The 27,656-nt window shown below is 41.6% G+C and overlaps 2 protein-coding genes across 2 annotated transcripts; both read left to right on the plus strand.

Annotated features, from left to right (window-relative positions):
- Positions 1-11,766: 11,766 nt before the first annotated feature.
- OR8S1 (olfactory receptor family 8 subfamily S member 1) lies at positions 11,767-12,702 on the plus strand. Its single transcript, XM_077753572.1, has one exon. It carries the CDS (start codon positions 11,767-11,769, stop codon positions 12,700-12,702), a length of 936 nt encoding a protein of 311 aa, XP_077609698.1.
- An 11,402-nt stretch (positions 12,703-24,104) lies between these two features.
- On the plus strand, positions 24,105-26,761 carry OR5BS1 (olfactory receptor family 5 subfamily BS member 1). Its single transcript, XM_077753668.1, has 2 exons — positions 24,105-24,877; positions 26,599-26,761. The coding sequence occupies exons 1-2, from the start codon at positions 24,105-24,107 to the stop codon at positions 26,759-26,761; spliced, it is 936 nt and encodes a 311-aa protein (XP_077609794.1).
- Positions 26,762-27,656: the final 895 nt, after the last annotated feature.

Below are 27,656 nucleotides of genomic sequence, written 5' to 3' on the forward strand. Positions count from 1 at the left end.
TCCTTGAACTTTACATAAATGAAACCATTCTAAATGCTGAAAACTTAAAATACTTAGTCTTCAAGTCCTGACGAGAAGGTGGTAAAATTCAATCTCCTTGCATTTGTGTTTTGCTTTCTATATCAGGAAAAAGAACAGGAAATGCTGTAATTTTTGTCTCTCAATTTACAAAGGAATGTTCTCTAGATGAAATCACCTTCAGCTTGCTACTTACAATTATCTATTTGCATGACCTTGAGGAGCCTGTTTGTATGACAGTTGTGTTTGCATGACCTTGCTGCTTACAAGTATCTACAGTATTTGCTTGTCTACAGCATTAAGAGGTGTTGAATTTTAAAATCCTGAATTTGCTAAAAGGGAAAAAAAAAAAAACTAGAAAAACAGCAATAAGAATTGGTCAGGTCCCCAGAGCAGTTGAACTACGCCTCATATGTGAAATCTAATTTGCTAGTAGAGATTTTAGACAAATGCACATTTCTAAATGGGACTTTCAGTGATTAGTCTTGAGGAGAACTAGTTTGGACCAATTTAAACTTGGGCAGTCTACACCTACTGACTGGTTTCTCATGCTCTGAAATACTCTCTTCCATAAATATGTAAAATCAGTATCAGTGGCAGTGGTGGTGGGTAGAAGCCAGACTTCAATGTGTTAAGTAAATAGAACACACTTAAAAAAGCAGTAAGTTCACACCACATTCTCAAGGTGTTTAGACTTAGAGAATGAAAGAGGAAATTGACAAGAAGGGGTGCCGAGGTCAAAGACACTTGTAACAATGAGAAAAAGAAATGGCTATACTTACAGATGGTGAGAGAGAAAAAATGGAGAAGAAAAAATTGAATATAGAGATATGGAAGGTTCAAATAGAAAAACTGCCAAGGAAGCATTTTATATTAGGCCAGTTAAACCCAATCCCCCCTCCTACACTAATCACTAAGACCAAGACAGTTTACACCCAGGTAATAGGCCTATCAGAGAACAGAGCTTGGGGCACTACACCTCAGGTGCACTGAAGCCCAGACTTTGGATGGTCATCCCTAAAACACACACTTTTTTTTGCCTCCACTGTTTTTGATCTACCCAATGTCCTTTTTCTCTTCCCATTGGTACTGCACTCTAGTGTTAGGTTCCCAGAGTTCACTCCCAACGTCATAATAGCCAACTTAAGCATTACTGTTGGTAAGCCATCCAGGAACCTGATCTCAAATTCCTATAATGTCTACCCTAAGGCACCGTTGCTCAACTTGTACAAATAAGGTGACCTTCAAGATCCAACAATTTATCTTATCTGAATGGTTCCACCACTGCTGTTTCTAACCTCTGATGGAAATCTTCTGTCCTGCTAGCTCCTCACCTTTTCACCTGCAGTACGGCTTTCTAAACACTCTAGTTTTTCAGTCCATCCCTTTATTCTGTCCATGACGATCACTCCACAAAAGCTTCATTTTAGTTATTTCTGTGCATTGATTTAGCAGCTCCTGTGTCTGTGACTTTCAATGTGTCTTGTCTGCTTGTTCTTTCACTGCTTTCACAACCCCCACTACTTTCCCCATTTCTGTGTCCAGAACATTAGCCTCTATGGAATTCTGGTTATGCTTCAAACATAGCTTGACACTCAGAACTAATAGTCTCCTTCCTCCTTAAATATAACAAGATTGTAGTAGATGACCTTCTTTACACTTGACATAAAATCACTTAATCATTTCTTCCATGCTCAAAATTCTACCTATATCTGCACATAACTTTAACACTTTTTCAATGCCAGAGAAATATTCTATAAGGACATCTTCTATATCTACAATGGGTGTATGTGTACATGTGTGTGTATATTTGGGTTGTGTGAATCTTTTACCACCTTTCCCTGGACCTTACTTCATCACTGTTTACCATTTTATTCTGCATTCTTAACTTTGTCTGCTCTATAGGCATAAACTATACCTATAGGTATAAACACTTTCCCTTAGGCATAAATATAGTAACATGCTATTTCATCCCATCTTAAAAAATCAAATGGTTATTCTCTAACACTCTTGTCCTCAGCCTTATCTCTTCCTATATTTAAACTCATGTGCATCTATTCACAAAATATAGTTTCACAGGAGCACTGGGGTGGCTCAGTAGTTGAGCATCCAACTCTTGATTTTGGCTCAGGTCATGATCTCACGGTTTGTGGGATTGAGCCCCAAATTGGACTCTGCACTGACAGCACAGAAACTGCTTGGCATTCTCCTCTCCCTCTCTCTCTACCCCCTTCTCAAAAAAAATGAATGAACAATATATACATACATATATATATGCATATATATATATATACATATATATATATCAACAACTAACATTGTCAAGGTACAAAGATGAATAAAGAAAAATAACAGATACATAAACAGGTAACTATATTTCAATAATGTAATTTTGATTTCAGACTGAATACAGGGTACTTTTAGAGCTGAGAAGATGCATACTTACACAATCTTGATTGGGAACATGGAAAATTCATGTAAATCAATGGATTCATTCTTGAGAGATGACCCTTGAAGTGGTGCTTCCAAGTCCTTCAAGCTTTCCCATCAGTAACTGATGCAGTTTGACAGTACTGATGATCCTTTTTTTTCTCTGGTAATTTGACTTGGATCCTCTGGATATCACTCCTGAATCGAAAGGAAACTTCACCTCAGTCTATTTGTCATGTCCACTTCCTTACTACTTCTATAAATGATGTATTTCCCACAATTCTGACCTTGGGAAACTTTTCTTTCTATATACATTCTTTCCTGGCATTATTTTATTCACCACTATGGTGACTCTCTAATCTAAAGTCCAAACTAATCTCCTGACCATTGAGCAACACAACTTACCAGGTGTCATACACTCATTTAAAATGCAACATATACAAAATAGAGTACATTTATTCATACTTTTGCATAACAAATACTTATTAAAATACTTACTATGAACCAAGCATTTCAAAAATCTATCCTCCATTATGTCATCCCCATGCATTTTTTTCATTAATAAGTGTGAAACTCTCATAGTCCTATTTGTTGCATCTGACTAATGGCATAAATTAAATTGTGAATATTACAAGAAACTTATTACATGAAAATCATGCTTTGCCACCAACTGTCTAATCTGATACAAGTCACTTTTATTTTCTCATTTAGAATGGAAGGCTACAAAGAATACAAAAATACAAATTCTAGGGAGTGCCTGCATGACTCAATCGGTTAAGCGTCCAACTTCAGCTCAGGTCATGATTTCGCAGGTCATGAGTTCAAACCCCATGTGGGGCTCTGTGCTGACAGCTCAGAGCCTGGAGCCTGCTTTGGATTCTGCTGCCCCTCCCCCCTCTCAAATACAAATAAATATTAAAAAATTGTTTGAATATTAATTCTAAGGGATAAATGCACCCTGATGTTCATAGTAGCATTATCTACAATAGCCAAATTATGGAAAGAGCCCAAGGATCTATCGACTGATGAATGGATAATGAAGAGGTGGTGTGTATGTATCATGGAATATAACTCAGCCATAAAAAAGAATGAAATCTTGCCATTTGCAGTGACATTGATGGAGCTATAGAGTATTATGCTAAGTGAAATAAGTCAGACAGAGAAAGACAAATACCATATGATTTCACGCATATGTGGAATTTTAAGAAACAACCACAGGGTGGGGGAAGAGAGAGACAAACCAAGAAACAGACTCTTAGTTATAGAGAACAAACTGATGGTTACCAGAGGGGTGGGGCAGGCTATGGGTGAAATAGGTGATGGGGATTAAGGAGTGCACTTGTTGTGATGAGCACCAGTTATTGTATGGCAGTGTTGAATCACTGTATTAGACACCGGAAACTAATATTACACCATATGTTAACTAATTGGAATTTAAATAAAAACTTAAAAATAAAATAAAGGGCTAAAACCAGATTGAATATTTTCAAACCTATTTTAGCCCTGATTATATTCTTTTTTTAACTCCTACAGAAAAACATAAACAAATAAAAGTGATCAAAGTAGAACTTCTTTGGATTAACAGGGGGCTCAAGAAGATGTAGCACCACTCACTTATGCACGCCTTTTCCTTGTCTTCCAACAAGACTGAGCCAAACCATTACCACTCCATCAGCTGATCCACCTCTTACCCAGTCACGTCAAGTCCTAAAGTGCCTCTTACCTTATCTAAATTCATATTTTACAGATGTTATGTCAGTCAAGGATCAATGCTTTCCAAACATCACAAAAATCATACTAAATTCGCCTTTATTACAAGGACTATTTGCTTCCTGGAATGGAGGTTTTTTTTTTTCTGACATGCTGTCATATATTAAGCATTTAGTTAGGTTTGGATTTAACCTTTCTCAGAGGATGACATTTACAAGAGCCTGAGAGAGACAAAGGGCTACAGGGAGACAGACCCAGGGGCACTGGTCTCTGGCTGTCCTCCTGGCGACCCAGAAACACCAAATGGAATAGTCATCCATGCCTCACCCCACTCCAGCCCTAGAGCACTCCACCACCCCTGCAACATGACAGCCAAGACACCCACTACTCAGAGGCCCTGGCACAGATGTCTCCTCCAGGAAGCCTTCCCTGATCCCCTCCAAAGTTGGCTATAAACAGGTACTGGAAGATGTGGTTAGACAGTTAAAACACACACACACACACACACACAGGAGCACCTGGGTGGCTCAGTCAGTTGAGCACCCAGCTTCTGCTCAGGTCAGGATCTCACGGTTCGTGTTTGAGCCCTGCGTCAGACACTATGCTGACAGTTTAGAGCCTGGAGCCTGCTTGGGATTATGTGTCTCCTCTCTCTGCTCCTCCCCTACTCATTCTCATTCTCTCTCTCTCAAAAATGAATAAACATTAAAGAAAAAAGAAAAAATAAAAATAAGCCAGTAACCACAAAGACAGGGGCCCCAAAGGAGAGCATTCATTCCCACTCACCAGCCTGGGCCCATTTACCATGTCTGCAGATGACGCCTGTGTACCCCACCACTTGTGAATCCAGCCCTGTTGGGGTGTAAAGTCTGTTGAGAGTGACTGTGCTGATCACAGCAACGTAGCAAATACTTCTGGAACAACACTGAACATTAAGTGGACAAGGCAGCTTCATCCTCACAACAGCCCCTTCCAGAGACCTCCATTTCACAGCTTAGGGGATGGAAGGGCAGAGACATGAGGTTCCCTGCCCAAGGTCACACAACCAGTCACATGACCAAGATCACCCAATCCTTCTCCAAGCCCAGATCTTAACCATAACGTGCCACTGTGGTTGGAGGGGGTTGGAGAGATTATTTTGGCCCCAACCCCAGCCATGCCTGCTTCACATGGTCAGCCTAGAGCTGGGAGCCCAGAATTCAGGGTAGGCCATACATACCCCTCCATCCCCCAGACACCCAGCATAACCACTCATGCATGGGCAGACACACCCAGTGGTCAGGGAGCCCTGTCCTCCCATCTCCTGGCCCTCACTGTGTGTTAGGGTGATAGGGTTGCCGCGTCACAGGCACCACTCTGGGCAGGACTGTGGCTGCCTGGAATCAGGGACATGCGTGTGTCCATCTGTTCTGTCCTGTCTAGTTGCCACCACAGGGCTCATCCTCCTTGTCCTTTGGGGAGCACTCTCCAGAAGCACTCACCATCCTGGAGAAGTGTTCAGAAGCCGTGTATGGGCATCTGGGAGCTGTACATGTAACATGTTTCATGTTAGTGAAAACTGACCTCTGTTCTCTGGAGTGGAGATATGTAAGGCAAAGACAGAGTTTGGGTACAAAGTAGAAAGATAGTTATGACTTTGCCAAGTGAAGGAAGCTACAGCAGGCTAATACCTCCACAACTGCAAGCCCACGCTGNCTAGGAAAAAACAGGATATGGGCAGCTTTGATATGAGACCGGTACATGGAGCCAGCCACGTTCATCGTGTCTTCCAGGTGGTCTCATGACTATGGCTGGCACTGACCATCCAGTCCTCTTACTAAATATACACAGAGCAGCCGGATGTCAACATCGATACTGAGATCCTGGAACAAAGGATTCTACAGAGAAACGAGTGAAGGGGACAGCGAGGCTTCAAGAATGAGGAAGAGAAAATTTTCTTCAGTTTAAAGTCGAGCCTTGCCAAAACACTAGTGTGTCCATCTTAATTTCCAACCACCGTTGTTTTTGTGGCAGTTTTAGTCATGCCACCTGGGAGCCAGGGGAGCCGTGCGGGCACAGGACAAGTGGGGTCAGTAGGGCCCCCTTATCACCCATCTACCCCCTCCTGGCCCTGCCCACGCCCATCTGTACACTGAGGTGAGCTAAGGGTCCACACAGATGGTCTGGCAGGTGGAGTACAGCTCCACAGGGACCACGGGCTCCATGGCATCCTCCACCACACCAATGATGAAGGGTAACACGCCCTCTGTGCTTGTTACTTATATCGGAGTCCAATAAACACTGATGACTCTTCTCTGCCTTAAAGCAGAAATATAAAACTTTGACTTCAGACATTTCAAAAATCCTCTGTATGACCTTCTAAAAACAATTCATTACATACTTGAGTTACTATTCTTTAATAAACTCCTTTAAAAATTTAGTATATGTTTAAAATAGAAACACTAGAAACTTAGGGCTGAATAATATTCCCAGAGTGGAGTTATTGCCGGTCATTTAATTATTATAATGGACAATCCTGTTGGAGGAATGAGGAAAACGGTAATGTCCACTGGAAAAGAGCTGGAGTTCAGGCATTAGTATGTCACAGCTCAGCTCCCTCGATGTTTTCTACGGGCCTTCTCAGGCCAATGATGTCATGGGGGGAAATGTCTGTTTTCCAGCAGTTTTTCTTCAAATCTCTTTCTTATTCTCTTCTTTTTCAGCACCCCCACTCCCACCCCAAACCTAATAATAGTCTCTTCTAGGCTTTCAATAATTGCCTCAGCTCAGAAACTTGAAATACTGCCCTGGAGAGGACCTCTGTGCCTCCTACTCAATTCACCTTTCTAGTTAAGTGCAAACGGCAGTTAGAGGCCCAAGCTCAGCTCTGGGCTGTGACTTCAGGGAATATAGAGCACCGGGCCAGCTTCCTCTGGGGGCCCAACCCAGCCCTCAGCTCCTTAAGTACAGATGGCCTTCTGACTGATTCTATTAGATTGTTCTTTCTTTAAGTGATGCTCTCCGAAGAGTATTCAGGATTACAGAGGAAATAAATGAAGACAAGGCACGTTACTGCACCTGAGATCGTGTGAGAAGGTATCCGTGAAATGTGTGCCTGTTATTCAGAATAGGAACTTCTTTAGAAAAATGGTCCCGGTCTTTCCACATAACGGCCTGCATTGCAGAACGACCCCGCTGGAGGTTAAGGTGTTCTGGAGAATAGTCCTGATTCTGTGATATATCCGGTGCTTCCAGAGCTTGAACCACTCTAAGTTCCTTCACTCACTGACAGCAAAGAGAAAAGGCTCTGTACTCTGTGAAGAGACACCGGTGACGGGGGTTCTCTTCTCGGGACTTACCTGCCAAGAAGAGTCTGCTTGTGATTGGGAAGACAGAACATGTGGAGTCGCCTCCTCCAAGAAAAGCCAGAGGAATGGTAATATCTCATCTGGTGCTCTGGTGGTCCCTCTATTTTTCTGCCTATAACGTGCTGCGTATGTTTTAACTCTGATTTTAGTTTTTCCTCTCCCCCATCTCCATCCCATGATCCCTTCCATCTGTCCTAAAATCTGAGGTGTCTGCTCCACCCGTTCCTTGTCTCTAAGCTAAAGTTGGGAACATCTTAGTCCTTGGCAGACCATCTCTCTGGATGGGACTCTGATATTTTTTGCTTCTCTGAATGGTGCATCTATACCAGCTGCCTTGGACACCTTCTCTTCCTCCCTGCTTCACACTGAGGACAGTGACACTTTAAAATCTAGGCATAGAGGTGCCTGGATAGCTCAGTCAATTAAGCATCCAACTTCAGCTCAGGTCATGATCTCACGGCTCGTGAGTTCAAGCCCCAAGTTCGTCTCTGTGCTGACAGCTCACAGCCTAGAGCCTGCTTTGAATTCTGTCTCTCTCTCTCTCTGTCCCTACCTTGCTTGTGCTCCCTCTGTCTCAAAAATAAACAAATAAACTTTTTTTAATGTTAAAAAAATTAAGTCTAGGCATAAATCCCTCTCATGCTTCAGGACCCCAAGGATTGCAAAAAAACTAACACCTGGAATGAAACAAGGGTATCAGAGAGAGAGGTACTAGACTGTCAGAGGCACTTATTTTCCTACTTGCTCAGTACAACAGTTGGAAGCACAGTAGGCTTTTTTTCCTTGTTATGGAAGTCACCCTGAGAACTAGTCACTGTGAATAGTGCCAGGAAGCAGAGGAGAGGACATCTCTGAGCATCACTTTAAGTAGATGAAGTTTGTCTTTGGTCCCTCCTGCTCCCAGGGCTGATATCTTGCTTCCCCATTCAGATTCCTCCCCTGTGTACCTAGGGTCCAAATGCCACAGCCCAGCTCACAGGATCCCTCCAGCACCTTGTCTAGTCTGATCTTATGCACACACCGTTCACTCATTTCCTCATTCCAAAGACACATTTAAGCAGCCAGGGTGTGCAAGGCAGTTTTCCAGACACCTAAAGAATCTCTCATTTAATGGAATCCTGTCAAACAGCTTACCCTTTGGGCATGGTTGGGTAATTTAGATAATAGCTCCAGCAAAGTTGTTCTTAACTTTGGCCTCGATCCTTAAGTCGGTGGAATAAATCTGTGATTTCTGTATGAACAGCTGAATTGGAGAAGGTGCTGATTTTAGTTAACTTCCTGAGAGCCATAAAATTATTAATATACCCAAAATCCTCTTTCATCTCTCTGAAAGAGAAATTGATCGAATGACTAGGTGTCTGATGGATATAAAGCATCTGTGCCGGCAAAATGGCAACCCAGACATTTATCTAAGATGCTGGTGAAATCCTCCTTTTATGTCTCCTGCCCTCCATGACCAGCCTCCCTGTCTTTCCATTTTGTCTTCTCCTGCTCACAATCCATGTTCTAAATCTGGCATCTGTCTTCTATACCTCAGGATAAAATGAAGCCAATCGCTTCCCTTCCAAAGAATAACTGGCAGTTTGCTTTATTTTTATGCTTCACTGGTCTAGGATTTAATTGTCCCTGGACATTAAAGAAGTCTCAGGCATCAATTTGAGGTATAGTTTAGGGATGGTGAGGGGGAGGGAGATGCCTTTGTGACAACTTGAAAATCACACGAGAGAAGTCACCATCGCCTTCTTTCATACAAAATGTGGATGTAGGGCAGGAGAGGAAAGGATTCTCCATATATGCTACAGTGCTCTTCAGATGAGAGAGCTTGAAGCCCCAGCAGACATTGTAGCCAGGTCCCCCTTATGAGTGAAACTGGAAGAAGGGAAGCAATTTCCAAGGTAGCCGTATCCATAAATATTTTGAAATACAGGAATCTTTGGGAAGAATGGTATCCACATATTATTTTTACTTTGCTTGTATGGATTCAAAATACAGAGTTTGCTTTCTTCCTTATCTACAATTTTATCCATGCAGGACCCTCAAAAGTAACTTCTCCAGTTATGCTTTACCACCACTGGATAGAAGCTAGTGCCCTGAAGGCACACAAAGACGAACATCACCGTATCTGTCCTGGAACACAGGTAACCTAGACCTGGGTCGAAGATGGACATAAGTGGGGCTGATGGATTTGTTAATGGGATCAGAATTTAAGCTCTTCATGAAGTAAGTTAGCACCTGATGATAAGATAGCTGGCAAAGCTGAAAGAGTCAGAAGCAGGGCTTTCTGAATCAGTAAGATTAAGTATTTCTGTGAAGACAGAAGCCTACTATGGGGTCAGTCTCTGGATTGACAGACAAAAACAGAATGTTGCTTAATTAGCCTCAGAAGTCCAACTGAGGAAGGAATCTTCACATTACGACACAGTCTGAGAAACTAGGGTTCAAAATGATTCTTAGTATCATGATGAACATAAATTGCTCACCATCTGGTCCTCTTGGTTACACATAGGTCCTCTGATACCTAGAGCAAACAGATGCAAAAAACACATAAAGAAAATTTTAAGACCCTTCACTCTGACCCACAGGGGGCAATAAAAGAATAATTCATCCACAATAAAACACAAACAGCTTCTGGCACCAATGCTCTGGATTCTACAAAAATGACACCACAGGAGAGGCTGTGGCATGAGGCGATACATTCTGTGTAGATAACAGCGTCCCGGAAATTCAGCCGCAACAGCCTCCATGCAGCGTGAATGGGCAGCCTGGCGACTCTGGTGGAAAACAATGTCAGCAGGACTTCTGTCGGGTGCTAGTGCCATGGGGGCCGCCGGAGTCAGGGAGGAGACTGTGCTGAGGGAAGTCCAGAGATCTTGTCTGAGGCACACAGGAGATGCCATGGGGAGGCTTCCAAAATAATTGGACAGAAATCTGAGAGGTAATCAGAAGCCAATGGGCGGACAAGAGCCAGAGAAATGCTGATTTGTGATTGTTCTTGTCAAGGTGTGATCTATGTTCTCAAGGAGCTCACAATCGAGAGGGGAAAACTAAGATCGATGTCTAACCTAAGACAAGACACACTATTCAGACTAATAAGACACCTGGGACTAAGTGGCCCAGTGATGTGAACAGAGAGCTGGGCAGTCAGGGCAGGCTATTAGGAAAAAGGCAGGTTTATAGGTGACATTGGAAGACCCAGGAGAGTCTGGGTCAGTGGGATTAAGAGGAGAACATATGGAGAAGAATGTGAGCAAAGACACGGAAACAAATAGACCTTTCTGGTATCAAAAGCAGCCAGAATGGCCACAAGTTTAAAGGCAGATGAAGAAGAATTTGAAACATCTGAGTAAGAAAAGTGTTCCTTATCTCTGTGCCCTAAGCCTAGACATGGGGCTGAAATTAGAAAAAAACAGTGTAATTTATTTCTACTTCTACTATTTTACTTCTATTTGTTGTCAACATGACATTACAAAATATCCCTTAATATCAGACTTCTCTCATGTAAAAATATGGATAAAATTCCTTACCCCACGGCTAATAATTCCTTATCAAGTCTTACAGAATTGCCTCGAAACAATTGAGATAGTGATTAAGAAAATGCTCTGTATTTAATAAAGTCTTACTAAAGTTAAATGCTCTGTTCATAAAGTAAAGAGCAAGGGCACATTATGACTTTCATGGGTCCCAGGCATTTTTGCCTCCCTAGGCCCCTTTTCCATTAAAAAAAAAAAAAAAAAAGATATTAAAATGTTGCAGTTCTAAAGATGAATATAAAGCAGATTTTTCTGATCTTAAAAGAAATTTAGAAATTTTTCATCAGCCATGTAAGAACTGTGGCCCGAGGCACTGGACCTACTGTACCTAATGGATGTCAACTCAGGTAGGGAGCCATTGGAGGACTTTGAACCAAAAAAATGTGATTGAGAAATTGAAGAAAGAAGGTTTAGAAACCCACTGCAGATATGTGCTAGAGTTTTCGGGATTTCTAAAGTCTAGGAAGAATTAGTAGAATCTAAATACTATGAACGTGTAGGTGAACCAAAGACATTCATTTTTCCAGTGAAATCCCTATGGAAGAGGCAGAATTTTCTCTGAAGTACGCAAAGACTGTGACCCAGGGTTGGTGATAACAAAACAGGATAAAAACTTTTCCTGAGATGCAGTGAGGGCAGCTTTGAGGCATGTATGGTAAGAGGGGTGATGACCTGAAGGAGACAGATCTCATCCCTATTTCTATTTTATTCCCAGGAAATCCCCTCCACAGATGGCCTGGAGGAACCACAGTGCCATCACCGAGTTTATTCTCGCTGGGCTGTCCGACGACCCCCACGTCCAGGCTCTGCTCTTTGTCCTCTTCCTGGGGATTTACCTCCTGACCATGATGGGGAACCTAATGATGCTGCTGGTGATCAAGACTGATTCCCGCCTCCATACACCCATGTACTTCTTCCTGAGTAACCTGTCATTCCTAGACCTCTGCTTCTCTTCTGTCACTGTGCCCAAGCTACTGAAGGACCTTCTGTCTGAGAAGAAAACCATCTCAGTAGAGGGCTGCCTGGCTCAGGTGTTCTTTGTGTTTATCACTGCAGGGACTGAAGCTTTTCTGCTCTCGGTGATGGCCTATGACCGCTATGCCGCCATCTGCCACCCTCTGCTCTATGGCCAGCTGATGAGCAGCCAGCTCTGTGTGAGGCTGGTGTTGATCTCATGGGGCCTGGCTTCCCTCAATTCAGTTGTCATTGTGCTCTTGGCTATTAACCTGGACTTCTGTGAGGCCCAAACCATACACCACTACACCTGTGAGCTGCCCTCCCTCTTCCCTCTGTCTTGCTCTGATATCTCCATCAACATTGACATCTTGATCTGCTCCACCTTACTGCATGGGCTGGGAACCTTCCTCCCAATCTTCTTCTCCTATGCCCAGATTGTCTCCACCATCCTGAGCATCAGCTCCACCTCAGGCAGAAGCAAGGCCTTCTCCACCTGCTCCTCCCACCTCATTGCAGTGATCCTGTTCTTTGGCTCAGGTTTGATTCGCTATCTCATGCCCACCTCGGGTTCCTCCCTGGATTTGCTCTCCTCTTTGCAGTACAGCGCAGTCACGCCCTTGCTGAATCCCCTCATCTACAGCCTAAAGAACAAAGAGGTGAAGGCGGCTGTGAGACGGACACTGGGGAAATACCTACGCTATTTTAGGTAGTGAACAAGGAGGCAGAGTGTAGGAGAGAAGTTTGTTTTGCCACCTGCTTGAACTTCAGATAGAAGAATTCTGCGGCACCTAGGTGGCTCAGTTGTTGAAGCCTGACTTCAGTTCAGGTCTTGATCTCACAGTTCATGAGTTCAGCCCTGTGTTAGGCTCTGTGCTGTCACCCTCTCTCTGCCCCTCCCTAACTTACATTCTGTTTCTCCCAAAAATAAATAAACATTTAAAAAACATTTTTTAAAGAAGAATTCTTTTTTTTAAAATGTTTCATTTATTTCTAGGAGAGCGAGAGAGAGAGACAGCATGAGCAGGGGAGGGTCAGAGAAAGAGGGAGACACAGACTCTGAAATAGGCTCCAGGCTCTGAGCTGGCAGTCAGCACAGAGTCCGACGCAGGGCTCGAACCCATGAACCGCGGGATCATGACCTAAGCGAAAGTCGGACGCTTAACCAACTAAGCCACCCAGGCGCCCCCTAAAGAAGAATTCTTGACCACTAACTTGAAGGGAGCCCTGTACCATCCTCTCCCTCGCTCTCCCAACAACAGAAAGTAAAATACATGAAATTATATCTAGTTATCTCTGTGGCTTATAAAGGTCTATTTTTTCCTCTGCTCCTTCACACCATAGCATCACTTCCTGCATAGAGCTCACAACTCGATATTGTGTCTCTTGACTTAACCAGTAATGTACTTGATCTCGTCACCCTTATTATTTTTTGTCCTACTGATCTACTTTATTAAAGATTTATCCATTTTATTGTCCTCTGTAATATTTAGACAATCTTTACTTCTCCTTTATAATTTTAAGTTCATCTTAAATCTGTGTTTATGCAGTTCAACTTTAAAAAAATATGTTGAACCTCCCATGAAAGATCATAAATTTATTTTACTTTAACAATCTTCCTCCTCCCTCTGCCACTTAAATATCCTTACCCAGTTTTTGTTTTTGTTTTTGTTTTTCCCACTTCCGGATTTTCTGTGCCTAGATATTATCAACAAGTTATTACATCTACATTAGGAGCTGTTGCCAATTAAATTCTGGATTTTAATCATAATCTATATTTAGGCTTCATTTTATGTTTAAACATATTTAATATTCACTGGCATCCCTTTCATAGCACATTCCCCCACTCTACTTTCCCTTTGGCACATCAGAGCATAATGGTTAGTTGCTTTGGGAGCCTGAAAAATTGCAGGCTATTCCAGAACCTATTCTGTACCTTGGTTTCCTAAATATAAAATTTGGATAATAATAGTATCTACATCATATAGTCATTTTGAGGATTAAAGGAAATGGTACACAGACCACAAGAACACTAACAGCCACCATTTGAGTGTCACCAATCATTATTCATGAGTTCTTTCTTTCATTCTGTTTTTATTTTGTTGTCATGTATACTCCTCTAGATTTTTTTAAAAAGTGGGTATTGTGAAATATCTTAAGACCTTGCATATCTGAGAGTCTCTTTTTTTTTACTCTACATATGAAAGAGAACTTACCTTGCTGCAGAATTTTGAGGTCCCCTTTTTTTTCTTCTGTACATGTTATACACCATCATCTGGTATCTAATGTTCTTCAGAATGGTAAGACCAACATAACATTCTTGCACAAACATTAGGTAGAAAACAAAATAGCACTAAGAAAGAAAAACAAACAGTAAAAAAAAAATGAAAAGAAAAATTTTTTCAACAACATTGCAGAAAACTTCAATAACGGAAATATAGGAGCGCCTGGGTGGCTCAGTCGGTTAAGCATCCGACTTTGGCCCAGGTCATGATCTCATGGTTCGTGGGTTTGAGCCCTGCATCAGGCTCTATACTGACAGCTCATAGCCTGGGCCTGTTTCAGATTCTGTGTGTGTGTGTCTCTCTCTGCCCCTCCCCCACTCATGCTCTGTCTCTGTCTCAAAAATGAATAAACTACAATAAAAATTTTTTAAAAAAGTAATAGAAATATAAACTCATCACTTAAAAGGAAAAGACTTTAAGATTGTGTTATAAAAGCTATATGTTATATACAAAATAAAGAATTCAAAATAAAGATTTTGTAATGGATAAACTTGCAGAATCACTATGCTGTACACCTGAAACTAATGTAACATTGTATGTCAGCTGTACTAAAAAAAAATCCAATTATCTTAAATAATAAAAAATTATAATCTCAAAAAAGACTTCAAAGTGACTCATGAAGGTTGAGAGTTTTAAAAAATTGTTCAAAGATCTAGGGGCACCTGGGTAGATCAGTCAGTTGAACGTAAGACTCTTGATTTTGGTTCCATTCATGATCTCAAGGTTCATGGGATCAAGCCTTGCATGAGGCTCCATGCTGATTCTACAGAGCCTGCTTAGGATTCTTTCTCTCCTTCTCTCTCTACCCCTCCTCTGCTCACTCTGTCTCTCTCTCAAAATAAATAAATAAACATTTTAAAAATAAATAAAATAGGGGCTCCTGGGTGGCTCAGTAAGTTAAGTGTCTGGCTCTTGATTTCCACTCAGGTCATAATCTCACAGTTCATGAATTCCAGCCCAACATCTGGCTCTCTGCTGTAAGGGCAGAGCCTGTTTAGGATCCTTGGTCTCCCTCTCTCTTCCCCTCCCCACTTATGCTCTCTCTTTCTCTCAGAAATAAATAAATAAATAAATGAAATAATTGTTCAAAGAGATATCTAAACTAGAAAATGCATACAAGGAGAAAGCGGTTATCAAGTTCTCATTATCAGTCAAAACTGAATTTGAAGCAAAAAAAAATTAGAGGTGCCTGGTGATTCATTCGCCTGAGTATCCAACTCTTAATTTTGGCTCAGTTCATGATCACAGAATCATGGGATGGAATCCCAACCTTGGCTGTTGCTGAGTGTGGAACCTGCTTAAGATTCTCTCTTGCTCCCTCTCCTGCCCCTCCCCCACACCTTTGCACTCTTGTTCTTGCTCTCTCTAAACTAAGAAAAAAAAAGTTAGACATAGAATCTAACATAACAGTCAAGCATGTAGTAAGTGCTCAATAAATAATGTGCTGATTAAATGATTATTACTGTGAAACTTGGAAGTGTACAACCACAGTGACATTTATAAACTACAAAGAAGATAAAATGACAGTGAACCTGAACTGCTCTAGTCACATAGCATAAAATACTATAGGTAAGAACAAGGGAAATTAACAAATTTATAATAATTATGGAAGATTTTATACAGATTTTCAGAGTTCTTAACAAATTAAATAGTCAAAACAAAAGTAATGACAAGGGAAAAAAGGATAATATAATTAAAACTAATCTTCTAATAAGAATATATCTAAATATATTTACATACACACACCCTGCATTATAAAATTTCAGAAAGTCAAGGTTGAATAAAATGAGGAATGGATTGACCAGGAAGCAATCAGGGAACTTTCTAAGCTGTCAACAAGAAAATTAAAAAGAAGAACCCCTCCCTTTTAGAGCGGAGCATGTGACCCACCCTGCTTTCTGAAATTTCTCAGGAAACTTATGGTAGTAATGTGAATGAGCCAAAATTTTATCTCAAACAGACCCTATTTCAAATCGTTGCCCAAACATGTAGTATCAGTGTGACCTCAGATAAGCTATTTAAGGGGCACTGTCTGGCTCAGTTGGTAGAACATGCTTGATTTCAGAGTTGTGAAGTCAAGCCTCATGTTGGGTATGGGGATTGCTTTTAAAAACAATTTTTAATAATAAATGAGTTATTTAATTTCTGTGAGTTTCTCTCTAAAATGAGTGTACTCAGAGGTTCCGGGGTAGCTCAGTTGGTTAAATGTCTGACTATGGCTCAGGTCATGATCTTGCATTTTGTGAGTTGCCCCTCATCGGGGTCTGTGCTGACAGCTCAGAGCCTGGAGCCTGCTTCAGATCCTGTGTCTCCCTCTCTCTCTCTGCCTCTCCTCCACTCATTCTCATTCTTGCTCTCTCTCTCAAAAATAAACATTAAAAAATTTTAAATGAGTGTAATCATACACATCTCCTGTGAATTTTTAATTTTTTTTTCAATGTTCATTTATTTTGTCAGGCACAGAGCCTGACATGGGGCTCAAACTCACAGACAGCAAGATCATGACCTGAGCCCAAGTTGAAGGCTTAACTACCTGAGTCACCCAGGCACCCATCTCCTGTGAATTTTATAAGGATTCCATGATATTATGTAGAGACCTAGGCACGTACCCGTTATTCTTATAACTATATATAATCCAAGCCTATAGATAGACTGAAATTATTTCACTTTTTTTAAAGTTTATTTATTTTTGAGAGAGAGAGCTGGGGAGGGGCAGAGAGAGGAGAGAGGGAGACTCCCAAGCAGCTTCCACATTGTCAGTACATAGCCTGACATGGGGCTCCAATCCACGAACTGTGAGATCATGACCCGAGCTGAAGTCAGATGCTTAACTGACTGAGCCACCCAGGCACCCTGAGATTAATTCACCTTTAGTAAATATTCACCAAGAATATATAAAGTACATGTCTTCCTGATGGCCATACTTTAGCATGCCCATGTGGTAGAGAATCAGTGCTTTGTTGACATCTACTATGTAGTGTAGATAAGAGACAGACATCATAGCAGAGAACCCAGCTGGAAGACTGGGAGCATTAGAAAGCAGAGATAAGGATGAAATATTTTAAATATCCCTGGTCAAGGTATAAAATGCACTGATTAATGGTTTGCTTTGTATCCATGGGTCCAAGGTGACTTTTGAAGTGGCTTATCCCAGTGTGTCACCATTGTTTATTGATAACAACGAGATTGGTTGTTTGTATCTGGTCTCAGTGAGACCTCACAGAGACCTCTGCTATTGAGGCTGGTTACATAGCAAGATCTATATGATTAACAAGGTATAAGGTAGTTCTAGAATCCTTTTGTGCTTCCTGATTCCAAAATGTTCCATGCATGTCCTGCCGTGGAAAGAGGACAATTGGAGCCAATGCCAGGTGTCTCTGGATGACTTGCTGCGGGATAGCTTTTGGCTATGAGGTTATCCTTACCTGATGCTGTTGCTATGCTGTGTCCCTTTCTGCAACAACCGTAGATTTGTAAGCACTGTTATTTCGGGTCCTGTGAGTGTCCTTTAACAAACACTAACTACTGCCATTAGTTCAGTTGGTATCAGAAACAGGATTAGAAGTGGGGCGCCTGGGTGGCTTAGTTGGTTAAGCGTCTGACTTCAGCTCAGGTCATGATCTCGCGGTCCGTGTCGGGCTCTGTGCTGACAGCTAGCTCAGAGCCTGGAGCCTGTTTCGGATTCTGTATCTCCCTCTCCTTCTGACCCTCCCCTGTTTATGCTGTCTCTCTCTCTCTCTCAGAAATAAATTAAAAAATAAAAGAAACAGGATTAGAAGTCCACTGCCTAACTCATTTTTTAACTAAAAATATGGCTAAGGTATTATTTAGACAGAAAAACTGTGGTTCTGCTAAAGGGGATAGAGGTGAATCACTGATGCCAGATGGTTGCCAAGTCACCCTTGATTTGAATTAGCACATGTTTTCAAAGCAGTTATGATAATAAACCTTCCAGTGGAATCTGAAAATGATAAAACCTAAGCCTCAGATCTAGCAAAATGGATTAGCAGGATCTGCTAAAACTCAGTTCCATGGTTGCTGCATTCAATGTTAGCAAAAATAGCTCAATCTCCTTTGGTTGAGCTTCACCCTCTCTGGCCAGGAGATGGCGCTTCAACCAAAGGAACCTGGGGAAGATATACCTGCTAAATTAGCTATATCTGTGAGACCAACTACTACTAAAAAGGTGATTCAGGTGGGACAAATTGACAATGGAGAGCAAGAAAACATAAAAATAAGGGATTGTTGAGTGGAAAAAAATGTGACTTTGCAGTGTGCTAAAAACAGTTCCCTGATGAACCTTTGTTGAAATGGCTACTAATAATTTTAGACCCGGGGGCAAAGTCCGCCTCCTGAACACCGCTAAGTGGAGGAGAATGTTTGCTAGCTCTTGAGCGAACGTTTGGGCTTACCTTGAATCTTCGAATCGCTGCTACTTTTGCGGAGATGGTTTGTGCAGCAGCTCTCCGTTTACCAGGCTGGATGGAGAAAGTGATGTGTCACACATGCCCAGTTACGTCGGAGCTCCTGGGTGTGGTGTTTCACATACATGCTGGTGGTTTCTAATCAAGAGAGAAAGCATGTGCTGTATGGCCCTGTGGAAGTAAGATAAGTGAGCTCCACCCAGTCCTCTCCCCTTCCTATGAGGCAGCCTTTGGCTGTGATGCATAGCCTCATTTTAATGCCGCTGACTTTTCCTATAAATCTTAGATTTGTAAGATTTGTCATTTTGAATCCTTGGAGTTTTCTTTATCAATGGAAACATGTCTAACTCTTGCCATTAATAACTTTTTTTAAAAAATCCATATCCTCTTGCCCTCAGGGAGTTCGCGGTTTAGTGGGAATTGAATAGCAGTTATGGGCTCAACAGGCAGACTGCATGGATGGCAAGGAAGGTTTCTCATGAGCCATAAGAAATGGTTGGTTGGTCATATAGGCCTCTGCAATGAAGTCTGAATGAGCAAGGATTATTTTACCCTATACCCATAACCAAAGAGACCACACTGGGGACCTTGAGAAAGGAAAATTAGAAGATATTTGAGTTTCAGAAAATTTCATCTTCAGGAAGAATGCATTATGAGAACTCAAAAACTTGAATGAAATTCCCATAGGAACTTGGAAGCAAAAGAAACAGATGTCTCTCTCTGAGCATTAAGCAGTAATTCACAATGGATTAGGTCAGTGAAATGCAAAATGAAGATATGGCATAGCTGAATATTAATATATTCAATATGTTATTGTATCCAGAAGTGTACAAAGGATCAGCAGCTTGAACATGTCCCACCGAACTCTAATCCCAAGTTCAAACTTCCCAGTTCTCTTGGGCTGAGCTGCTGCTGCTACCATCAGGAAGCCGGGCCGGTGAGGCTCAGGGCCCATGGGAGTGCTGTTAGGAGCAGCGTGTGCAGGCGTTTCTCTCCAGGAATTGAACATGGATGTTCCTGGGAAGACTAGCACTCCGGTGATGAGCCTATAGGTCAAGGTTGGCATTACCTTATGCAAAGGGATTTCTGTCCAACTACCAAACATCTAAAGAAGAACAGGGCACCTGGGTGGCTCAGTTGGTTGGGCATCTGACTTCGGCTCAGGTCATGATCTCACGGTTTGTGGGTCTGAGCCCCGCATCGGGCTCTGTGCTGACAGCTAGCTCAGAACCTGGAGCCTGTTTCAGATTCTGTATCTCCTTTTCTCTCTGACCCTCCCCTGCTCGTTCTCTCTCTCTCTCTCTGTTTCTCTCTCTCTCCTCAGAAATAACTAAAACATTTTTTAAAAAAAGAACTCAAACCAAAATAAGTCTTCCTTTCTTGAAGATGGGAAGTCACATGGAGCCTGGAGTGCAGAAGTATGTGTCTGGAGATGGGATGGCAATTTACAGGCTGCTACAGGCACATGGGTGTGGACTCTCCTCTGCCACAAGAATGTCGCCACTTACAGAACTCAAACAGCCGGACCTTGACCACAGTGAGTAAATAAAACAGTATAGAGACACAGAGAAATAAACATCAAGTAGGATAATCAGAACAAACCACAAAAAATGTGGAAAGAGATAGAAATAGATGGACCTAAGCAACCACCACAGAAAAATACAAACAGTGAAGGCATTTAAAGAGATTCAAGTACAGTAAAATAAAAGACATTCTGGAAACAAGAGCTGTAATTTTCCTATTTAAAAAACTCAGACTTCTGGTTTTGGCTCAGAGTTGTGGAGGACTAGTAAGCTATCACTCCTGCTCTTACAATAAGAAAAAAGTTGGGCCATTCTTCACAGGGCTAGAACAAACAATCCTAAGTATGAAACCAAAAACCCCCAATACCCAAAGTAATGTTGAAAAAGAGAACCAAAGCTGGAGGCATCACAATTACGGGCTTCAAGCTGTATTACAAAGCTATAATCATCAAGACAGTATTGTACTGGCATAAAAACATACAGAGATCATCAGAAATGGACCCACAAATATATGGCCAACTAATCTTTGACAAAGCAGGAAAAGAGTATCCAATGGAAAAAAAATAGTCTCTTCAGTAAGTGGTGTTGGGAAAACTGGACATGCAGAAGAATAAAACTGGACCACTTTCTTACACCATACACAAAAATAACTTAAAATGGATGAAAGACTTAAATGTGAGACAGAAAATCATTGAAATCCTGCAGGAGAGCACAGGCAGCAACCTCTTGCCACAGCAACTTCTTAATAGACACATCTCCAGGGGCAAGGGAAATAAAAGCAAAAATGAACTATTGGGACCTCATCAAAATGAAGGAAACAATCAACAAAACTAAAAGGCAACCAACGGAATTGGAATGACATATCTGATAAAGGGTTAGTATCCAAAATCTATAAAGAATTTACCAATCTCAGCACCCAAGAAACAAATAATCCAGTGAAGAAGTATGCAGAAGACAGGAATAGACACTTTCCCAAAGAAAACATCCATATGGCTAACAGACACATGAAAAGATGCTCAACATCACTCATCATCAGGGAAATACAAATCAAAACCACAACGACCTCACACCTAACAGGTGTGACAATTTGGGTTAGTTAGGAAATCTGTTTTAGGGAGATAAAGACTAAATTGTTATAGAAGGGGTCTTCAAATGCAGTGCCTCAGACAAAATAAAAGAACTATTTTTTTTTTCTTAAGTCCAGAGATGTATGGGTGGTCCCAAATGTAAGACACCAGTTCCTTGTATATTAATGATTTGTTATCTCCTGGGGACTTGGTCAATCACCATTCAATCCTCATCCATGGTAAAGGCTGATCATCTGTCCTCAGTACTGCCCTTCCCTTCTGCCTTTCAGTAATAGAAATTTCCCATGTTTTAGACATATGACTGCTCATATAATGCAGAGACACATTTTCCAGCTCCATGTAGTCCAAGCTGGATAGCAGTCCAGGAGCTGATAATTATTGAAACTGGATGATGGCTACAGAAGGGTCAATACACTATTCTTTCTACTTCTGTATATGTTTAAATTTGTTTACAATAAAAAGTTTTTATAACAATTAAAATTTGTTTTTAAAGTTTTTAATCTATTTGGATTTTATTTGAATTACAATAAATAAAATAATTTGGGATGACATGATACATCTTTATTTTCTTCTTTTATCATTAAAATATCTTTAATATCTTTTTTCATTTTCATATATCTTCAGTATCTTTTTCATTTTCTTTTATCATAATCTTATTTGTATAATCATAAATATGATTTAAAACATAATGAAATGAGAAGGAAGGATGCACGAAGGGAGGGAGAGAGGAAATTCCAAGTTTTCATACTAGGAATCCTTAAAATTTTATATTTTTATCTTTTTTATTGATTTTTATTTTTATCTTTAGACACTATTGGCCCCTCATGTATGATGCAACCCACTGAAACAAGAGTGATTCAGAAGAGGAATTGCCACTGAAACAAGAGTGATTCAGAAGAGGAATTGTTGGCCCTGGAGAACTCATTCGCATTTAGAGCAGACCTCCTGCTTAAATGCCTCTCCAGGGAGCTCCGTCACTCTCCAAAGTCTAGAGCTGAGATCAAGTCCCTCTGGCCATTGTTATATGGGAAGCAGAGTTAAGAAGCCTTCCCCTTAGACAGAAGACTATAGGGATGTTTCTTTGCTAGGAAGTTCCACACCTGAATTTTCTAAAGGAAAAACAAAGTTGAGGGAAGCCCACAGAAGCGCTAGCCATATCTGGGGCTTTTGCTCTAGTGTTGGGAAGGATGCCATCCTGAGAGCATCACTTGTTGGCCTAGGGTGCCCAGGTAAAAACAAATCTCCTTCTCATTCATATACATCTTCTCCTAAAACTACCCAGTCTGGGAACCTGTTAGTGTCAAGCCATGAACAGAGAGATCAGATCCTCACTTATCACCTTCCTGAGTTATCCATCAAAGAGAAAGGTGACAAATCTACCTTGTTCTGGTCTAGACCAAACCCTATCACTGTACATTTTACCAGGTATTCTTGTTCTCAGTGTTCTTGCATTCTCTCTCTCAATCTCCCCCCCCCCTCTCTCGTTGGCTTTTACCATCCCTGTGATGCATAGAAGATGGTCCAAGATTGACTTGGCTTTATCCAAATCCCCTGGTACCAACTCAGAGAATAACACAGTCTTCATGGACTTACATGTTAAGTACTGAGATTACAGAACAAACAGTAGACAATATAGATTCACAGAAAGCCTAGAATGGGAAGACCTTGGCATAGCTGATACACACAACCCTCACCCCCATTTTGAGGGCTTCCTCCTGCCTGGCTTCCATAAAATCAACACACTTGTGTGCCACTTCTGCTTGGGTTGACGCAGAGGGAAGAAAGGATCTTTATTTAGTACCAGTGATGCCCAAGGAAGTTGTCCTTTAATCTTTAGAATTGTTTTTTTTTTTTAAATTTATGTTTATTTATTTCTGAGAGAGAGACAGAGTGAGCAGGGGAGAGGCAGAGAGAGAGGAAGACACAGAATCAAAAGCAGGCTCCAGGTTCTGAGTTGTCAGCACAGAGCCTGATGCAGAGCTCGAACTCACAAACCACAAGATCATGACCTGAGCCGGTCGGGCGCTTAACCAACTGAGCCACCCAGGCGCCTGTAGAATTGCTTTTTTTTTTTTAAACTTTAGAATTTCTAAGCTGGAATGGACTTTAGAAACCATCTAGTTTTCCCAGATTTTTTAAATGTTTATTTATTTTTGAGAGAGAGAGAGAGACTCAAGCAGGCTTCTTACTATCAGGACAGAGTATGGGGCTCAAACTCGCGAACCATGAGATCATGACCTGAGCCGAAATCAGGAGTCAGACGCTTAACCAACTGAGCCAACCAGGCACCTCCCAGATTTTTTAAATAAGAAACTCAAGTGACTTACTCATGAACTTACTATGACAGAAAAAGGTCTTGCACCATCTTTAGGTTTTACAATATCCCTATCAATCACTCATTCATCATGATCTGTCAGCCACCTAATCAGTCCAAATGTTCATCACTTATTCACTGTACTGATTTAGAGCTCTCCTGTGGTTTGAGTTCAATTCCTTCTGAAACTGGAAAACAGTACTTCTCAATGCTCTGGAGTCTGTTCCCAACTGCCTTCCTTTCCTTCTCCAGTCTGGATAATCTCTATTCTCTTCTCTTTCCTTTCTAGGTCCGATCATCTACACTCTTCTTTCCCACCTTCTCCACCTTGGCCAATAGTTTCCTACCCTGAGCCAGGAAGGGCTGATGAGCCGTGAAGCTTTACTTCCAATACCTCATCCCCAGGCATGCTCTGAGACTAATAACTCATTTGATCATTCTTCTCCATTCTTGCCCCTCTGAAAGGGAACTTAAATGCTCCATGGAAGTTGGCAACATAACCACAGTCACTGAATTTGTTCTCTTAGGATTCTCCAACAACCCTCAGATTCAGGCTCTGCTCTTTGTGCTCTTTCTGGGGATTTACCTCCTGACCCTGATGGGGAACCTGACAGTGCTACTGGTGATCAGGGCTGATTCCCACCTCCACACGCCCATGTACTTCTTCCTGAGTCACCTCTCCCTCCTGGATGCTTTTTATTCCTCAATCATTGTCCCTAAACTTCTGGAGAACCTTCTTTCCAAATGGAAGACTATATCCCCCCTTGAGTGTTTTACTCAGATATCTTTGGTCATATTTTCTGGAGCCACTGAAGCTTGCCTCCTTTCAGTCATGGCCTATGACCGGTTCCAGGCTGTGTGCCACCCACTGTTGTATGTAGTGGCCATGAACAGGAAGGTATGTAGTGGCCTGGTGGGAGCTTCCTGGGTCATAGGACTGGGAACAGGCCTGGTTAACAGCATCCTTCTGGGTCAGCAGCACTTCTGTGGCCCCAATCTTGTCCGCAGTTTTGCCTGTGAGCTTCCCCCAGTGCTCCTGTTGGCCTGTTCCGACCCTTACATTAGTGTTGCCTCCATCCTGACCACCATGGTGATCCTGGGCCTTGGCACCCTTGTCCTATTGCTGGGCTCCTACACCCGTATCATCATGACAGCCCTGGGGATCAACTCTGCCACGGGTCGGAGGAAGATCTTTTCCACCTGCTCTTCTCATTTTCTTGTGGTCACCATCTTTTATGGTTCAGGAGTTTTCAGGTATGTCATACTATACCTCCTAAATGTAAATGTAGGGTATCTCTTGTCCTAAAGTGGCATTGGTCTGTAGAGCAAGGCATTGCAAAGTAGCAGGAAAATGACTATACTGGAATTCAGAAGGCCTGGGTTCTAGTTCTGGTTCTGCTGTGGACTAGCTGTGTGAGTTATAAAAAATCCATTTTCTTTCTCAGGTCTCAATTGTCTAAGTCTGAAAGATGTGCTTATATAAGGACTAGAGACTTTCCTACTTTCACTAACCTATGATTAATAGTTCTCAAAAGGAAGTCATAGAGCCCTTGGTAGATTATTATTCAGTGCCAGAAAAAAAATAAAAATAAAAAACATCATCCTTGAAAGAGATGACATCTTTCTTTCCTACTGAAAGATGATGTCTCTGAAGCTACTTTTACATGGTCAGGCTCAATTTTAGTATGTAGAGAAGAGAAATATTATTAACTCCACTTTCAGGTAAGGAACCTAAGTTTCAAGAATAATGAGGTAATTCCTCAAATGTCCCAGAACAAGTTAGTAATCGAGCCATAATATAAACCAAGTCCCACTGACTTCAAACCTCATGTTCTTTCCTACCATGCTCTCTCAAACATAAGCAGCTCTAGCTGACAAGTCCTCACCTACTAGGGGCAGAATAATTAATGGTCCATGGTATCTACTAGTGAACTGGAGATGGATTTGTTCAAATTGCTCCATATTTCCTCACATGGTTGTTACTTGGAAAGAATGCAAGGGTGGAAAAGGATAATAAGGAATAGTTGAGAAGAGCTCAGCTGAGGCAGTGGGAAAATCTCTTTATTTCTATCTGTCTCATTTTCCTCATATGCCATAAGGAGACAATAAGATTTCTCCTACCTACCTCACAAAAATGTTAGGAGGGATAGATGAAAAATAATGACAGTAAAATGAATATGTTTTTAAATCAAGCCCACTTGAACCCACAAAGAACATTCCAATGATGATGGCACTGTTACAAAAAAAAAAATGTATTGCTTCTTTGGGAAATACTCCCAGTAATCCTTAACGAAATTCACTCCAAGATTTATTATTATTTTGGATTTGTATCTTGTACTTAGCATATTTTTATTTTCCACTTTATTTACCAAGCTTGGCTCCTTTTCTAAGCCAAAGAAAAATGTACCTAAAAGGACAAATGCTTGTTCCAATAAGCATTATATAAAATAATATGCTGTGACTGAAGGTAATTCCCAGAGTGTAAATGTTGGGAACAATAACAGCATTATTAGAGAAGCATACATTTTGCAAGAAACAATCCTCACAGGATGAGAAGATACATGGTATATACAGGGAAAAGAAGAGAAAAAAATCCTCATATTTTTATCCTCATATGTTTATCAAAACTATTAAGAAAAGGTGCTTTGAAGCAGATGAAGTACTAAAGAAATGCATGAAATTATTAGTTTTGTTCCAATCTGCAGCCCTTGACATGCCACAGAATTTTCTTTTTTCTCGGGGCAGCTCTTATAATGCTCTGCATAAGAAAACTCATGTTTGGAGGCATTTGAAGGTGGAAATGATGGTCTCATCAGTGATCATACAGTCATATCTAGATGCTGCTACCATTGGTAGTCAATTCAGCTCTGAGGACCCACTTTGCAGAGACTGGGATGGGATGGACCATGCCTGCCAACGTGTATTGTGGCCACTGTTCTGAGCTCAGTTTACTCCTCTGTGCCATTCCCTTCAAGGTACATGACCCCAGCATCTGGCTCAGCTCTGGAGCAAGTGCTCTCTGTGCAGTACAGTGTGGTGACCCCATTGCTAAACCCCCTCATCTACAGTCTGAAGAACCAAGAAGTGAAAGCAGCCCTCAGGAGAGTGATGGCCCGGAAGCTTGGGCTTACCTTTTAACCAAGCTCCACTGCCTCCTCATAACAGGAGAAACAGTGGTGCAAAGGAAGAGGAGGCAGGAAGACCTATCACCAGCTATCTCAGTGTTCTTTCTTCTAAAAACAGAAGCATTAGTTCCTCTGACCCCACTGTCCTCCTCCAATGAAGTGAGATACAAAAACCTCCACAGAGCACATGACACCCATCCACAGGGGGCTCAGTCACCACTCAAGAAAATTGCCACAAAGAAGTGTAGAGGTTCCTCAAAATATTTAGAACTACCATATGATCCAGTAATTCCACTTCTGGGCACTTATCCAAAAGGAAATTATGTCTAGATGTCAGAGGAAAGTAGCATGGAGGAGAAATTGGAATAGAAAGGGAGAAAGGGAGTCTATATTGTTGAGTCATCACACAGCGCTCCATCAGAGGATGGACTCTGACAGCCCTGCCCTGAGCCTCCACTGCTCACCTGAGCCTGGACCACTTCAGATCCCTGCCTGGTTCAAGACTTGTTCAGGCCAAAAAAAAAAAAAAAAAAAAAAAAAAAAAGACTTGTTCTAGGTCTAAAGAAGGATAAGGAGTTGGAGAAACAGAGCAGATTCTCAGCTGCCACCCATCTCCCTTTCAGCTCCCAAGACTGTTCTCAGGAAGAGAACAACAGCACTTTCCTGTCTTGCTTCTATTGAAGGCCAAGAGGTCTGCACCAGTCAGGACTACTTCCATGTGCCAGCTCCATGGCTTCCCTCTGTACTGAAATTCAGGCTAAGATACTCTCTGAAAATAAATTTGTTGTCAATTTCCTCTAACAAAGTCCTCTTCAGATTATGGACTCATATATGGTCCACCTACAGGTGACATTTCCTGGTCTTCTCTGTGGAACGAAAGCTGGAGCAATGAGACTGAGCACAGGTCC

This window comes from Crocuta crocuta, unplaced genomic scaffold, assembly GCF_008692635.1.
Source record: "Crocuta crocuta isolate KB4526 unplaced genomic scaffold, BGI_CrCroc_1.0 scaffold30, whole genome shotgun sequence".
NCBI classification, from domain to species: Eukaryota; Metazoa; Chordata; class Mammalia; order Carnivora; family Hyaenidae; genus Crocuta; species Crocuta crocuta.